Genomic DNA, 17,097 nt, shown 5'->3' on the forward strand with positions numbered 1-17,097 from the left:
ATTTAATCTCAGTCTGAGAAACCAAGAAAGGACTCGGACGCGTGAAAGGAGTCACAGCGTGGTAGGGTTAGGGGCGGCCATCTTGGAGTGGTGTGGAGGGACCAAGGAAGTAGAATAATGACCAGTGAAAATTAGAACAGGCAAGCTCAGGCCAGGGCAGAAAAGCAGGAAGGTCCAAACATCTCTTGGGGAGGAAACCTCAAGAACCTTAGCTTACTTTGAAACTAGCACCAAGGTATAAAATATTGGACCCTCATACTCAACTTTCCACTACACCTCTGTGGCTGTGCTGCTCTGCTGCAAGTAGAACTGCTCCTCTTCTGCCCTGCTAATCTGCTACCCTACTACCTGGGTTAAAAGAACTGGAACTTCATCTTGAACCCTGGACCATCAGAGCGACAACAAGGGCTAGTTGGCTGGCCTCTTAATCAAAGCTTCAGAGACGGAAAAGGCTCCAGCCACCTTGAACTCCCCACCTGGACCCTGCTGCCACCCCAATCCTGGTGCCTTGGAAGTGGGCCTGAAAGTGCTCTGCCAGCCCAGCTGCAGTCCTAGCAGAAGCAACACAGCACAATGCACTGCCTCGCAACTCAGCATTGGAACCACTGCTACATGAAGCATCCTCAATGCAGGACCTCACATCACATCCCAACAAAACAGCTTTTACGCAACGCATTCTCCTCGCAGGATGTTGTAACTCTCCCCAACCCGAATTTAAGGTCATTTGTTCAGCAGGCTTAACTTGGTCCTCGTATTCGGGCTGCATTCCATAGCAGTGGGCCTGAACATGTGACTTTGTCGCGGTCCAGTGCAAACAGATGACAACAGTTGGTGCTATGTGCTTTTAGGCTTAATCTTTAAAATTGCATATCTCTGGTTTTCTTGACTGGATTTATGTAATTTCGGTCTCAGATAATATTCACATTGTACTCTATTTTTCTAAATTGGTGGGAGATTTTTCTTGTGTTGTGTTTTTACTTTCCTACTGTTTGTGTGCTGCTTAAATACTTTACACATTGCCTCTACATTAGGCCTGACTCGACCAGTGATCCAATTTCATACACATCGTAATGCAGCATTATTATTGACATTCCAATGGAGATCTGCTATTGAATCAGTTGTATACTTCCAAAACATCATCCTTTCACACAATTTGTCTACCTTCTTCAGACGATTGAAATAGAACCAATGGTGCTAAGTAAACATCATGAATTCCTCTGCAAAGAAACACTCAATCCTCCAACAAATATTCAGGAAAACACAACACCGCAATGTCAGAGAGGAAGCATACAAGAAATGTTGGTGCTAAAAATGGGCATATGCTTTATTATGCCAAATTCTATGAATAAATATCTAAACTATTTAAAAATACCAATGTAGTTAATTTTAACAAAATTGAAAACAAAGGGTAATAAGAAAATGTATCTACTGATTTCAAAATGTGCCTCCTAAAATAACAAGCATTTGCAATGCAATAGGTCTCGCATTATTAAGTTTGAGCTATTGGCATTGCTAATAATTATGCAACACCAATAGCTCAAACATTCAGTAATGCGAGACCTATTGCATTCCAAATGCTTTTTTCCTCATGTATTTGCACTACACTTGTACTATCCTTGGTTTATACCAACCGAGTGGTTCAAAACCTTGCACTGACCATCACTACAAACGTCACTGCAGAACTTCCTGGCACAGAGGAAAAATTGCTCAAAACCGATACTAAATAGCCAGGAGCTGATGTCATCTTGCTGGCACTAGTGCGATGTACGTTATCGTCCCTCATGTTATGTTATGTTATATGAGCTTGTATAGCGCTCAGCCGCCCCAGCAAAGGGGCGTCCCGGCGCTTTCACTCACACAGACCTATCCCGAAACCACAGCAAGGGATTCAGATACGAGCCAACGACAGAACTATTGTGATGGAAAAAGATAGGTTTTAATCGCTAGATAGGTTTTAATCGCTAGATAGGTTTTAATCGCTAGATAGCGGAAGGAGCGCCCCCCTGCTCTACAGGGGGGCACTCATGTCTGCATTGCTTATCTATGAATACCCGAGAGGTGAACTACATCCCTTTGGACATTGTAAAAGCATTTCAGCATTAAATACAATAAAGCAGTGATAATTGGAAGGCAACCCGAGTTTGAGTTTTGCTGTGACCCTGAACTTTCCGAGCACGAGCAGAATGCGAGCTATGCAGAATATATCACACTGTCACTACAGCAACCTCTGTACCAGTTTCGAAATCTGTGTCTGTAAAAAGTGCCTCATGAACACTGTGCTCCCTTTGAGTTTGTTTAGCATTCATGGCGTACCCCGGTGAGTCATGCAGTCCTGTGACTGTCTAGGCAAGTTTCCAATCGCTGGTATTATTTCCAGCACTGACAAAGGAACCTGTGGCAAAAGTAAACGAGGCACACTATTGAGCTCTGGTGAGGCATTCAGAGCGGAAGCTGAGTTCAGCCAGTGATCTTCCTGGCTCCTCCATTCACCCAACTGCATTAATAAGGATTAATGTCGGTTTCAAGGAATTATAATACCAGCCACTATGTCATCCGTTCAGCAAAGCCCTGTGTGTATATTTGTCATGCAAAAGAGAGAAAAACTACAAAGTGAAAGGGATAGAGCGCGTCATTTTAAAGGGAGGCTTTGGTGATTATAAACCAATGGTGCACGGTCACCACAGAGGAACAAGGGAGCGCGGGGGCGAGGGAGTGCGGCAGCGAGGCGAACGTGCGCTGCTGCATGTAACAGACACAAATGGGAAGTGGGCAGAGCAAAGGTGGGACATGCGCCCGCCTTTGCTCAATTGTGTGCTCCATTTTGTAAAAAAAACACATGCTAAAGCCAATTACAGCCCACAAAAGTAAAACCACAGGCAAGAGCGTGTGGTCAGCTTTCAGAACCCCTACATGAGGTTTCGCACTGCACGACAGTGCTGCACACTGCAACGCTAGGCGCAAGACCTAAAAAGGTGGTGGGAATTGGGGAAAAAGGTGGAGAAAAGTAGGCTTTAACACTGCAGAAGTGTGAGGGAAGGGGAATATGATGTGGTTCCAAGGTCCTCCCCATGTGCCCGAAAAAAGAGTCCCCAAATTGGAACAAGCATTAGCACAGACAATTGATCTGACTCATGTTTTAAGTTAAAAGCCACACTTGCAAGTTGTTTCAATTTATTTTTTAAGTATTAATGAATTCAGGTTAAAAAGGAACAGGTACAAGAAGGGGAGGGACTACTTGTAGAGATAACACTTTCCAGGACCCGAGATGGATGCACTTGTAAAATAGGTTTATTACAAGTAGTAGAATAAACTTCTGAAAGGGCCCCAGGAGTTCTGTTCATTCTAACTCAGTCAAAGAGGCACATGAAGACTAGCATTACACAAACATAATGTGCACAGTATGCTTAATATATTAACTGTGAAGCACACCACATATCTCCCTCTTTTCCCAAAAATAAAAAAAAATATAAACCTTATTACAACATAGTATAGACAAAATTGACACTTAGTCATACAATTTTCTTGGTAATTTCCTTACTCTTATACTTTTTCTCATCCTAGATGTTACTTGGTTTTCCAAAGACCCTTCATTGCTGACATCATTCCTTACTCTGCTTATTTTAGCAATGTGTGCCAAGTTCCACCATTGCCCATTACAGTTTCTCACAGCTTGATCTCTGACTTCCAATATAATGGCTGGTTCTCTGAATTTCGATTTCCCTTTTTGCAATAACAAGGGACCTTTGACTCTAACAATATCCCCCAACTTAAACAAAGGGGAAAGACTTTTCCTTTGTACTTGTAATTTTTATTACAAACTCTTTTATTGAATTCATCACTGACACTATTGGCTTTAACCGATTCATTAGAAACATCAATTTCTTCCTCAAATATAGCCACTTTCAAGAAAGGATTCAATGTTTAAACAACTGTACTACCAATCAACCTTAGCTTGTATAGCACTTTGTATGCATGCCACAAATACTCTATTGAATCTTTCGATTTTGCCACTGGCTTGGGGATGATTTAAAGATGTACATAAGTGTGTAATCCCCATTTTGTTTACAAATTCAGCCGTGATATCAGAAGTAAATTGCACACCATTATCTGTTAGAAGCTCTTGAGGAACCCCTTCACTGCAAAATACATCTTGCAAAAAACGAATTACAGACGTGGTGTTAGGTTCTGAGAAACCTCTCACCTCCACCCACTTTGAAAGGCGATCAGTCAAAACCACAAAATACTTCATGTTGTTTGGTAAAATATGAAATGGTCCTAGGAAATCCACTGCTACTCTTTGTCATTATTTGTCTGGACAGATAACCGGTATGGGAATGGCGTAACTGTTGCAAATATTTGTTACTGTAAGAACACTGCACACAATCTCTAATCAACATGTACAATTCTTTGTTCATACAGGGTTGCCAAAATTCCTAAAAGGCCGGAATGAGCTATCTCTAATATGTTATGTCTCAAACAAGTAGGAGGAATTAACTTACCATCTCTAACCAACTTGCTATTTTCTAGGGAATATTCATTACACACCTTCCAATAAGGTTGCAAATCAACAAATACTCACTCCTCCTTAGGACAACCTGACATCACCAACTTCACTACTTGATTGAGAACTGCATCAGCTTTCACAGCATTGGTGCACTCCTCCACGTTTGAACAAATTACTATGTCTTCAACACTGGCAATGGTGCATTCCTCAATTTCTTCCTGTTCCCTAGAATCTGTTTAGCTGTTTTCAATTGGTAATCTGGACAAAAAATTAGCTTTCACATTTTTCCCCTGCAAAAATTAAATTCCAGTAATTTTGTATATAACCTTGCCAACTTGGCTGTAGCTTTTTTTTATCTTGTTCCCAGATAGTATATTGACCAAATGTTTGTGGTCCGTTTTGAGAAAACATTTTCTTCCCCACAAATAATGCCTAAACTTGTCTATGCCCCACACACAAGTCAACATTTCTTTCTCTTTTACAGAATACCTCATTTCAACTTCTTTCATCCTTCTTGAAGCAAATCCGATGGTGACCTCTTTCTTTCTGATCATTTGTAACAAGACGGCACCCATTCCATATGAACTTGCGTCAACTGTAACATATTTATCTCAACCCCCTTCATATAGTTGAAGTGCAGGAGCTGTAACTATACTTTGTTTAATTAGTTGAACATTCTCTTGGCATGTAGAAGTCCAGATAAAATCTGTACCTTTTTAAAAAAGCTTTCTGAAACATTCTGTTAACTTCGCAAAACTTTTTTTTTTTTTTGTAAAATAATTTTTATTGCAGAGGTAATTCGGGTCACACCACACATATACCAGTTTGGTCTCAGGGTTGTAATCCACTTTCGTATCTCCACCCACTATTTACACTGCCTTACAACCCACATCCCGGAGGCTGGGCAGCGTAGAGACATGTATCATGGTGTCCAACCTCTAGTCACAGATGTCACAGTGATCCAACCCCCTCCGCTTTTGTGTGTACCGCTCCCACTGCATCCGTGGTGGTGTATTAGTTCCCTTCGTAGGAATGATTAATTTAACTGTTTTCTCCCACCCCCCTCCCCGTGTCCCTGGTGTCTGAGCTAACGTGTCATGTTCGTGAACGCAGTCGAGTTGGAATAAGTAGGATCATGGAAACAGTGCTTAGGTGTGTGTGTCCGGTGTTTGTGCGGTGTCCAACCCTGTCTCTGCTGGGGGCTCCCCGTGCAGCATTTCATCTTCATCGTCACTTGTGCCTGCGCTGTCCCTCAGCGCTTGGACTAGGGTCTCCCACGCTAACGCCGCTTCCTGCGCCTTTTCATCCGCCGTGCGCCGGGCTAGTTGGTACCTAAGTGTGCTCTCTGCTGCCGCCCATTTCAGAAATTCGTGTAACCATTTTTGATGTGTTGGTGCTGTCTTAGATTTCCAACCCCTGGTGAGCTCCCTTTTTGCAATCAGTAGACCCATGTATATAAATTTGCTCGATATTTTGGTTTTGCGTGTGTGTGGAAACCAGTGTAGCAGGGTGACCGCGCTATCGTAGTGCAGGGCTCTATCCGTGATCTCATTCAAGGTGTCCCCAATTCCCTTCCAATACTCCTGTAAGCGCGGACAGTCCCTGAGCATATGTAGCAGGTCCGCACCTATTAGCGCGCATCTGGGGCATGCTGCGTCCTGCGCGCCAAAGTACTGTATTATTTTACTCGGGGTGAGGTAGGCCCTATGCAGGATGTAAAGGTGTATTAGTTGGAAACGGGCGTTTCTAGTGCTTTTTTTGGCTCGCTGAATTAGTTGGGACCACGTCGCATTCGGGATTTCTTTTTGCAGGTCTGTCTCCCAGTGCGTCTTGAGGCGCGTTAACGGTGGAATGTTTTCCGTGCTCATTCGGGAGTAAAGACAGGTCACCGCCTTGAACGTGCCTGCTGTCATCATCGTGTATTGACACGCCAAGGACAATTTAGGTTCAAGCAGTCCTTCCCCCCAATGTTTCTGAATTGCCCTCACCACAGCTGCATGCAATAAATAGTCTCCTCGAGGGAGGTCATATCGTTCGTGCAGAGTTTGGAAGTCCATCAGCACCCCGTCGGTGTATAAGTCTCCGATCATTTGAAGGCCCGCTTCCTCCCACAATTGGAGGTTCGACCAATCCCCTCCGTGCGGAAGGGCCGTCAACATCCCTAAAGGAATCTCAGGTGCGTAAGGGTGGCCTGGACCCGCCCGCCCGCCGTTGCATGCGGTTCCAGCATAGCCGCAGTGTCCTTTCTTCCTGGGTCAACCCTTTCAAGAATAATTTCTGTTGTAGGGCCACGTATGCCAGCACGTGGCGGGGGGTGCCCGTGTCCCTCTCGTGGTCAGGTCCCCGATATACCCTTGCCACCTCCTGCGTGAAGAATTGAAGTTGCGCCGCCAGATAATAGAGCTCGAAGTCTGGGACTGCAAGCCCTCCCTGATCTTTAGGGCGCATGAGAGTCGCCAACGCTATTCGCCGCCTGCCTTCCCCCCATAGGAATGACACCACGTCAGATTTTAAACGCCTGAAGACTTCTCCCGGTATCCATACCGGAAGGGTCCTAAAAAGGTACAACAAGCGTGGAAGTGCGATCATTTTGAGGAGGGATACCCGTCCCATCATGGATATGGGAAGGGTAGCCCAAAAGGACATGTTGCCCTTCAACGCTCGAGTACAGCGACCAATGTTCCCGTCCAACAAGTTGGTGGGGTCGTGATAGATGTAAACCCCAAGATAGTGCAGGCAATCTGGTTCCCAGCGCATGTTAATGTTTGCCGGTGGCCGTCTCTCCTCCTTCCGGAGTGGGAAAAGGCAAGTCTTCGCCCAGTTCACCTTCAAGCCCGATAGTGCCCCGAATCTCATTAGCAGGCCCTCCGCGCCCCTAACCGCTTCTCCGGTGTTATCCAAGAATAGCAAGAGATCATCCGCGTATAGCGATATATGGTGGTGTTCCCCTCTTGCTTCGAGGCCACGGTATGCCTCCCCTCTCCTAGCCAGCAGTGCAAACGGCTCCATAGCCAGAGCGAACAGCAGAGGCGACAGTGCACAGCCCTGTCTCGTTCCTCTGCTCACCTCGTAGCGGTCCGATATTAACGCTCCCACTCTTACTCTCGCTCCGGCCCGCGCATACAGCACCTTGGTCCATTTTATATAGTCGTCCCCGAGGCCAAAACTCCGCATCACCGCGTAAAGGTAGTCCCATTCCAGGCTGTCGAACGCTTTTTCTATGTCAACTGACAACACTACTGGGCTTTCCGCTGCTTGTGGCGGGTCTGCCAGCAGCCTGAGCAGCCGTCGTATGTTGTGGGACGTGTTCCTGGTGGGGATAAAGCCCGACTGGTCCTCGTGGATCAAACCCCTCATATGTGCTATCAGTCTCCCTGCCAGAATCGTACTCAGGATTTTGTAATCTGTCGTCAGCATCGATAACGGTCGGTATGATGCTGGATCTGTGCCATCCCTGCGCGGTTTTAGCAACGGAATCATGATCGCCTCGCGCATCGACTGGGGTAACTCTCCCTTCTCTTTGGCTTCATTATACACCGTTCTAAGTTTTGGGGCTAGTATCTCCATATACTTCATATAGAACTCAATGGGTAGCCCATCCGTCCCCGGCGTTTTGTTTCGCGCCATTTTCATAATGGCTCCTCTAATTTCGGCAAGGTCGATCGGGCCACCAATTGCTGTGGCGTGGTCCGGGTCAAGTCGGGGTAGTCGTGACTCTATCAATAGGGCTTCCGCGCTTCAGGTCGGGCCCCTGCTCCCCTAGTATATAAAGCGCCATAGTAGTTTGTGAAGCATTGTACTATACCTGGTTGGGTGTTGTGCACTTCCCCGCTCATATCTGTTAGGGTCGTATCGGGGAGGAACCTTTATGGGGGTTGGCCAGCCAGGCTAGGAGCGTTCCCGTCTTGTCCCCTTCAGCAAGAGTCTTAGTTAAATAAGATTTATAATCGAAGCTGCGTAGGCACTCCATTGCAGCCGCAACTGCCTCTCGCGCTGCTCCAACCCTGCCCTGCAACTCGGGATGGCCAGGCCGTGATTTCTCTGCTTCCCGCAACGTTCGTTCTGCCCTGTCTAAGTCCTCCACCAGTGTTCGACGAGCGCCTGCAAACTTCCCAAGACAGTGCCCCCTCACCACTACCTTGAATGCGTCCCATTCGACTGCTCTGGAGGCGGTTGCCTCCTCGTTTTCTACAAAGTATTGGGTGATCCTAAGTTCCAGGTCCGCCCTGAATGGCGGGTCATCCAGCGTGTCCGGACGGAGCCGCCACGTTGGAATTGGCGTACTACCGTTCATCCAGGGTAGGGTGAGTAGTAGGGGATTATGGTCTGAGATCGTGCGTGTTAGATATTCCGCCCGGGTTACCAAGGGTAATACTTGTTGGGAGCATAGGAACGCATCTATACGGACATGGAGGTCATGCATGCAGGAATAAAAGGAATAGTCCCGTACACCAGGGTGCTGTGCTCGCCATACATCAGTGAGGTCCCATTGCCCTTGCCATTGCAGTCTGTGTTTCGCCAGTCTGTGCACCGGGGATGCGTGCAGCGGTGGGTGCGACCTATCTAGTGTGGTGTCCTCAATAGAATTGAAGTCCCCCCCCATCAACACCGGGCCCGCAAAGTAGGTTGCTAAATGTTTGGATAGTTTTGTGAAGTAGGGTGCCTGCTCAGTGTTTGGTGCATAAACGCTGCAGAGCGCTATATGACGACCCCTCAGCAACCCCTCGACAGCTACAAATCGGCCCTCCAGATCCACTGTCTGCCTAGTGACCTTAAAGGGGATCCCCGCCCGGATCCAAAGTAGCACCCCCCTAGCAAATGCAGAATATGTGGTGTAGAACAGGTGACCCCTCCACCTCCTTTGTAACGCGGCCCCTTCCTTTTTAGTGAGATGGGTTTCCTGCAGGAAGGCAATGTGGACCCCCCTGCGGACCAGGTAAGAATGAACCTTGTGCCTTTTAGTCATTGAGTTCAAACCCCGCACGTTCCAGGACACACATTTTAACGAACCCACACTATCCATCATCTCGATTTTGTTTGCTAAGGACTCTGCCCCACAGTCGCCAGACACCAGTAACGCCCTCCCCGTCCCCCATCCCCAACTGCTCTGCCTCAGTTCCCCATCGCCCTCCAATCCTACTCTGCCCCATCCCCCTCCCCTTGCCCCCCACCCAGTCCTGAGTTACCCCAACATCTCTAGACATCCACCCCCCCTAGAACAGGACCCAACCACAAAGAGTCGCACCCGTCCAAACAATAGAGCAAAGTGCTCTCAAAACTGTCTACTCCGCAGTCTGTACTGCGGCGGCCTTAGGGGCCTCTGGGCACGTGAACTAGCTACTTCAGCAAGATTCGCCTCCCACGTCCCTTTCCGCCCCACAATAGCCATCCAAACTCACGATTGACCAGTCTCACATCTTCCTGCTCCAGTGTTCGGGTTCGCCAGTCCATCCAGGCTGTCGCCACCAGCCCCCCCCAGACACGAGCCTCAGCTGCCAAATACTTCCTCCGCTGTTTGAGGCGTCACAGTCGGGCCCATCGTGCTGTTCACCTCCGATAATTCAGTCTCCGACCTCGTCTGTTTGTCCTCTGAGAGCGATTCCCCTCGCCGCTGCGGGGTCACCACCCGAGAGACTTCTTTCACCGCTTGCAATGCCGCCTTCCGCTCCACTGCCGTCTGTGATTCCGTCGGTCGCTTCTTGTGCTGGCCACGTTTCCGAAGCCTCTTGGATCGTCGTACTGATCTCTGTTGGAAATCCTCCGCAGTTCTGTGGTGGGCCCCATCCGTTCCGGCCTTATAAGAGTCCCACCAAGTCCAGGCATCAGCCGATGATGTGAAGAACAGTGCTTTCCCATCCAACGAGATTCGAAGCCTTGCTGGGAACAACAGCGAGTATTGCAGGCCCTCAGTACGCAGTTCTTTTTTAATGGAGAGGAAAGAGGCTCGTTGCTTTTGAGTTTCGAAAGTATAGTCCGGGAACAGCGTCACTTTGCTATTTTCAACCTGGAAGGGTCCCGCTTCTCTCGCTCGTTGTAGGAGCCAGTCTCTGTCCCTGTAGTGGAGTACTTTAATCACCACCGGTCGCGGGGGGAGTCCCGGCTTCGGGGGTCGAGCAGGCACGCGATGTGCTCGCTCCAACGTGAAGAACGGGGACAGACCCTCCGGCACCACGACTGTTCGCAGCCAGTTGTCCACGTAGCCCAGTATGTCTGCCCCTTCACTTTTCTCCGGAAGGCCCACCAGGCGTATGTTGTTCCTCCGGCTTCGGTTTTCCGCATCCTCCGCCCTCCTCTCCAGCGTCTGGATGCGCTCCAGGGCGTCCGTTAGTTTACTTTCTAAAGCTTTTTGGCCCGGCACAACTTCTTTCAGAGTGACTTCAGTTTCTGTGACCCTGTCGGCCAGCTTTCCATGATCAGCCCGCAAGAGCCCCAGGCCCGTCGACACCTGAGCAATGTCGTCTTGTAGAGCGGTCCTCGTGGCCGCTATGGCTTCCAGGATTTTGTCTTGCATCGTCAGCAAGTCTGACTGGGGTTGTTGCAAGCTGTCCGGGGCCTCCGCAGCCGTTCCTGCCTCACCTTTCGGCCCTTTTGGTTTCCCCATGCTTCCTCCTGGCAACCGCTGGGCCGGGCAGGGTCGGTCGTGGATGATAGGAGTTGCAGTAGGATGACCGGTCACTGCTTCTAGGCCAAGCCGGTACTCGCGAGGTTGTAGGCCGCGGGTTGAGCGGGCAGGAGTCGCCCGTCTGCAGCAGCAGTCGTGTTCCAGGGGTCCCGTCGCGGCACTCAGGTGTCTCCCCCTCCACTACGTCGGGGGAAGGGCGGGAGCCCCCGGCCAGCCTCTACCGCAGTGTGGCCCCACAGCGGTCCGCTTGTTCCCGTCGGTCAGGACCGGTTCCCGCCCTGCACCGCTGCGTCGACCCACCACGTTCCTCCACTCACCATGGGTCGCCAAGAGACCGGACTGTGTGCTGGGCGTCCGTGCTCACGGTCCCGCACTCCCATCAATGCCGGTCCACCAGTGGAGGGCTGAGCCGCCGATTCGTTAGTGGGGCAGCTAGTCCCAGCCGCCAGTCACTAACCAGACCACATATCCGCCCAGCCACAGATCGCCGGCCAGTCGTCGTCTTCTTTCGTTTGGGTGGATTCAGAACCTTCTGCCTGGGTCTGAACTGCTCTCAGCTTTAAGGCTCGTATGCACTGTCCCTTCTCTTCGAAGGCTCACCCCCACGCCGGTCAGCGCTGCGCCCCGTGTGCCTCAGGGTGTGCGCAGGGTGCTGGTCACTCCCGCCGAGGCCCCCAGGAGTAGGGCAACGGAGTGAGGCTGTAGGACGGGTGGGCCGAGGCGTCAAGGCAGGGGCGCCCCCCTCAGTTCTGCCCACAGGGAGAGGCGGGTCGGTCTCCCGGCTGGGCTCGCGCACAGCACTGCGCCGTCGGGCTCACTCTCTCAGGGTCTCCCGCCCTCCACCGCCGGCGTGGTCATTATACCTCCGGCGGTCCGCTGTAGCGCGCCACCTGTGTTTCGGGCTCAGCCACACTCCCGAGATCCACGCAGGGGTCCGCCCGTCCGCCTCCTGCGCGCACTGAAGGGTGCCCCTACGTCAGAGGGGAGGAGGCCCAGAAGCCGGGACGTCGATTTTCAGGCTCCCTAGGGTCCCGGTCCGCACTCCGCCGCACAGCGCCGCTGTCGCCTCACCGCAGTTCACAGACACCAGGTCGCCTCAGGAGGTCAGTCCTCTCCTACCGATGGTGTCGGAGTCCGACCGCCGAGCTCCGGGTCCCCTCACCGACAGGTGCGAGGCTCGCCGCGTCCACACTCCGCCATTTTGTCGTCGGTCGTCCCCGGGTTCGGAGGTTTCCCAGCGCCGAGTGCGGGCGGTCTTCAGGCCCGTTACAAACCCTGGGCAGGCTTCGATGAGTAGCGCAGAATCAACCCGACTTCCACGGGGATTCTGCGCCGAATTACGGATATTTTGGCGGATTACAGGGGCAAAGGACGGGAGCCTCGTTAGGCGGCGTCCGCTTGCATCGGCTGCTAGCCACGCCCCAACTTCGCAAAACTTCTAATAAACTTTGCGTAGAATTCACACAATCCAATACATGTAAAATACATTCTACTATGCTAGGTTTTGGTTTCACCCCATCTTTGAAAGATGTGTTCCACATATTTTATTGAGTTTACTCGAAATATACACTTGTCTTCCCTAAGAACTACACCACACCATTGTCTAGTAGTGTCAATAGAACCTTTTCTACTACTTCATTGTGTTTCTCTTCTGTCTCAGTATGCTCAAAAATATCATCCAGAAATGCAACTACATTAAGCAGGTTTTTAAGAATCATACTCCTCACCTTTTGAAACACAGATGCCGCTGAGGCCAGTCCAAGTGGCATGTGACAAAATTAGAAGGTATCATCAGATGTGACAAATGCTGTTAAATGTCATGATTGCTCATTCAATACTACCTGAATGTACGCTGCTCGCAAATCCATTTCATAAACCTTTTGGACTGACCTACAGATCTACAGATGTGATCAAATCATCTATACATGGTAACGGATAATTTTGTACCCATAGGGCATTGTTTAGCGATCTTAAATCTACTGACATGCGTAAATCACCATTCTTCTTCTTGGCCAGAACAATGGGTGATAACCACAGTGTAGCATCAACTCTTTCAATAATCCCTTATTCTTGCATATTTTTACCATTTGAGACAATTCACTTCTAATGCTATTTGGCGCAATGCGAAGTTTATGTTTTACCGGCATTGCTTCCTCCTTTAATTTAATGTTGTATGAATTGTTTTAATGCAACCCATTTCTTTTAATAAAATGGAATACGTTTGCTTCCAATGTGTATCAAAAACAGAGTTCACAATTGATACAGGGTTCTTGTCTTCAGGTTTAATTATCATTCCAAATTCAGCCTGATGCCACCATCTTAAAACATTTATACCTTTATGTGTTAGTTTTATTTTGGAATGAAATATCACTCCAAAAATACCCTCAAGATTTATTCTGCTGCCTTCAAATGCAGTCACTATAACATCAGACGGTAACAATGTTTTATGCTTCCAGGACTCTTTGTACTCAAGTGCTATAATAGTGATTCTTGCACCTGACTCAATAAGAAGGGAAATGGGATGGATGTCAAAACTCACTTGAACCAGAGGATCACAATATTTCTTTTCTTGTTGCACACTGTTGATATCTACACAATCTATAGATTAAGCTAATATTTCCACTTTTCTCTGAACGTCATCAGATTCTTCATTTTCAGTATGATCATGTACATATCTACCAGAAACACACCTACCACCCCTGCATACCTTACCAAAATGCCCCATCTTTTTACATCTCCAGTATTCTTGACTGACTGCAAGACAATTTTTAAAACTAGATACATGAGAAGAAGACCCACATCTGTAACAAGACACTTTGAATTGATCTCGGCCTGCATTCATCTTATTCTCATCTTTCCTTTTGCTTTAGAATTTTTATTTCTCCTAACATAAACAAGTCACACAACTTTGTTTTGAGAATTACTACTCACAACTGATATATGAGGATTTTCTGTTTCTAGTTGTTTAGCATCCAATTCCGAACGCTCTATACTTTTTGCTAAATCAATAGCCTCATCCAATGAAGGATTCTTGCAGGACAATAGTTTTTGATATCTTTTTTTGGAATGATATCTACAAACTATTTGGTCACAAATTAATTGAGATGTGAAACTTTCAAACTCACAATAATTGACTAGTATTTTTAATGGTGTTACATGGGAGTCAATTTAATAATTGGGACTTTGCACTCTCGTAAAAAATGTGTGCCTATGAACAACTAAGTTGACTTTTCTTTTCAAAATACAGACCTAATTGCTTAACAGCCAATTGCAACTCATCCATATCTTCACTGTCCACACCTGTATATTCTGGTAAATGATTAAACACATTTTGACCTCAAAATCCAAGATAATAATACAAAAGACTTTGTTTCCTATCTGCTTTAATTTTCACACCTCCAAAGGCTCTAAATAAGCATTAAACAATCTATATTACAAACTCCATTTCAGTGGAGGTTCACCTGGTTCTTATAAAAATGGACTTGGAGGACTAACTGCTAGCTTACCTGCCTTAAAACAATGAACTTCACTAAGGACCAGAGAAATGGAAAAAAGAGAGAAAAAAATAATTATGCTGACAAGGTATAAAATTAATAATTAAAGATTAAGAACCTATGGCATAGGCATAAGCTGTACTCTAATTTTCATCTGTATTATTCCTTTTTTTTCTTATTCTTTTGTTTTTCTAAACTCAGAAACACAGTAGAAATTGTATATAATGTTATCCCTGTAGATGCACAACAAAGAACATACAATATGAAGAAGTGTGCGTATCACTGAAGCAACACTCGTTTGTAAAACAAAGTCTGCATGTCACTGATTAAATGTTGTAATGGTCCAGAATAACAAAAACATTTTTCTGAAAAGATTACTGTGTGCGCGCCACTGAATTGAATGAACATGCTTAGTAGAAGCAAATTGAGATTTTCCCCCACTTAATATGCCCACTGTGCGACTTCCATGACTGTCGCAGGTTAGTCTAGTTCCGTAAATACGTCACATTGCGTAAGCTCTCCTGCACCGGGAAAGATGCTTGGAAAAAACATAGATTCCCTTAGACAGTTTCAGGATAGCATTGGAGATACATGGTACGTAACAGTGGTAGTTGAAAGAGAAATATGGAGATTTCCCGTGGTCTGTCCTGTGCCTGAACAATGCTGTTCAGGAATTATAAGTAGAATTGAGTGTAGCCCGAGACTCTTCCATGTGCCTGTGGTCTTACAATATTTGAAAAACGCGCTTCGTAACTGTTATGCGGCTCCAGCTGAAAAATGTATATTGTCCAACTGAGTTTCATAAAGGAGTCTATCATTTTTGAAAATGTTGTAAAACCGCTCTATTCATCCAAGCACACACTGCCGCTAGAATACCAGACTCCTTAACTGTCGCATAGCTTAGCTGAATGTAGCGTTGAATAATGTCCGAATGTGCCGTTCACCACAATGCTAATGCAATGAGAAATACATGAACTGAAAATGTCTTAAAATGATCCCCTGGGCCCTGAGTACCTTTGTGAAGAAACATCGAAGCCCAAGTTGGTAAAGGGAAACCAGAGAAAAAAATATGAATCCATGCTAGTCGCCAAATTTGTAGAGATAACTTTTTCCACGACACAAGATAGATGAATTTTTAAAATAGATTTATTACAAGTAACAGAATAAACATCTGAAAGGGCCCAGTAGACCAGCAAGCACTGAATCCCAGGTTCCTTTTAAGTGCATAATCACATAACATGTTCTGTACATTCTAACACAGTCAGAGATGCACAGAAAGATTAGCATTACACAAACATAACCTGTACAGTATGCTAAATATACTAACTGTGAAGAACACCACGCTACCCTGGAACGATTTACCCAGAGCAAGGGACACTGGGAAACAGCTGTTAGAGGAGGATTAATCCCAAGGCCATAATCATCTGGGTGGGTGTGATGGCCTAAGATTGGTAGCATTTACAGTGTAAAACTTCCACCGAGCGTAAAACAAGTGAACAGTACACAATATAACAAAAGTGAACAGAACAGCACTGGAATTATTATCCCCTCAATTTAAACTAAAACCATGATGGGCTTACATGCCCATATTCTGCAGTGCTGTGTCCTATGAGCTACCATCACTGTAGCATTTGCTAACTGGTGGACGAGTTAATATGTAGCAAGTTGATATGCACCAGGCTCCTACATATTGAAAAGGCCTATTTCATTGCTTCCACATGTCTAATCGGTGCAGTTGTGCCCCAAGCTGTTGATGATAAATAGAGTCCAAATGTATTCTTATTAACTTTTTCCTGTGCTTGTCTTTGATCAATTTTCATATCCTCAACATAGCTCGGAACTGTTAATTTGTTTCCATGACTTTCTCCTCTACCAAATTTTTGAGCTGTGGATTTTGATTTGGCTGCTTGCCCCACAACAAGTCCTTGTAATTAAGGATGATCACTTGAAATTCAGGCATGGCACAAAATAAGTTATTTACTCAAAATTGTGTTAATTCATTGTATGGATCATACCTGCAGCTTAATGCGTTTCGAAATAACATCTCAGGCTAAAGAAATACCTACAAACAAGAAACAGATGTCATAACAAGTTAATAGCTAACATTTTGTTATATTTCTGATCTCCAGGGTGATGAGGAATCAAGCCTTGGCTTACCAATAAGTCCCTTCATGGACCGCTCAGCTCCTCAGTTAGCCAAGCTTCAGGAATCCTTTATAACGCACATTGTGGGACCACTATGTAACTCATATGACTCAGCAGGACTCATTCCAGGGAAATGGGTGGAGGACAGCGATGAGTCTGGAGACACGGATGAAAATGATGAAGAAGAAACAGCTGAGGAGACTACATCAGAATGTTCAGAGACATCAACGGGTAAGGATTTGTTTACTATTACATATCTTCTGTCAAGTAAGGGAAGTATCTCTAATGGACCTTATGTGGAATTTGACAATAAAAATAACACTCTGAAGCTG

General features: G+C 46.7%; 1 protein-coding gene across 3 annotated transcripts in view; it reads left to right on the plus strand.

Annotated features, from left to right (window-relative positions):
• PDE3A (phosphodiesterase 3A) overlaps window positions 1-17,097 on the plus strand; it is a 1,456,379-nt gene that overhangs the window by 1,399,342 nt on the left and 39,940 nt on the right. For all 3 annotated transcript variants that reach the window (XM_078674052.1, XM_078674054.1, XM_078674053.1), the window contains one exon: window positions 16,750-16,996. In XM_078674052.1, the coding sequence (XP_078530178.1) occupies window positions 16,750-16,996 (247 nt within the window). The remainder of the gene's footprint in view (window positions 1-16,749; window positions 16,997-17,097) is intronic.

This window comes from Lissotriton helveticus, chromosome 1_1 (genome assembly GCF_964261635.1).
Source record: "Lissotriton helveticus chromosome 1_1, aLisHel1.1, whole genome shotgun sequence".
In the NCBI taxonomy this organism is placed as follows: domain Eukaryota; kingdom Metazoa; phylum Chordata; class Amphibia; order Caudata; family Salamandridae; genus Lissotriton; species Lissotriton helveticus.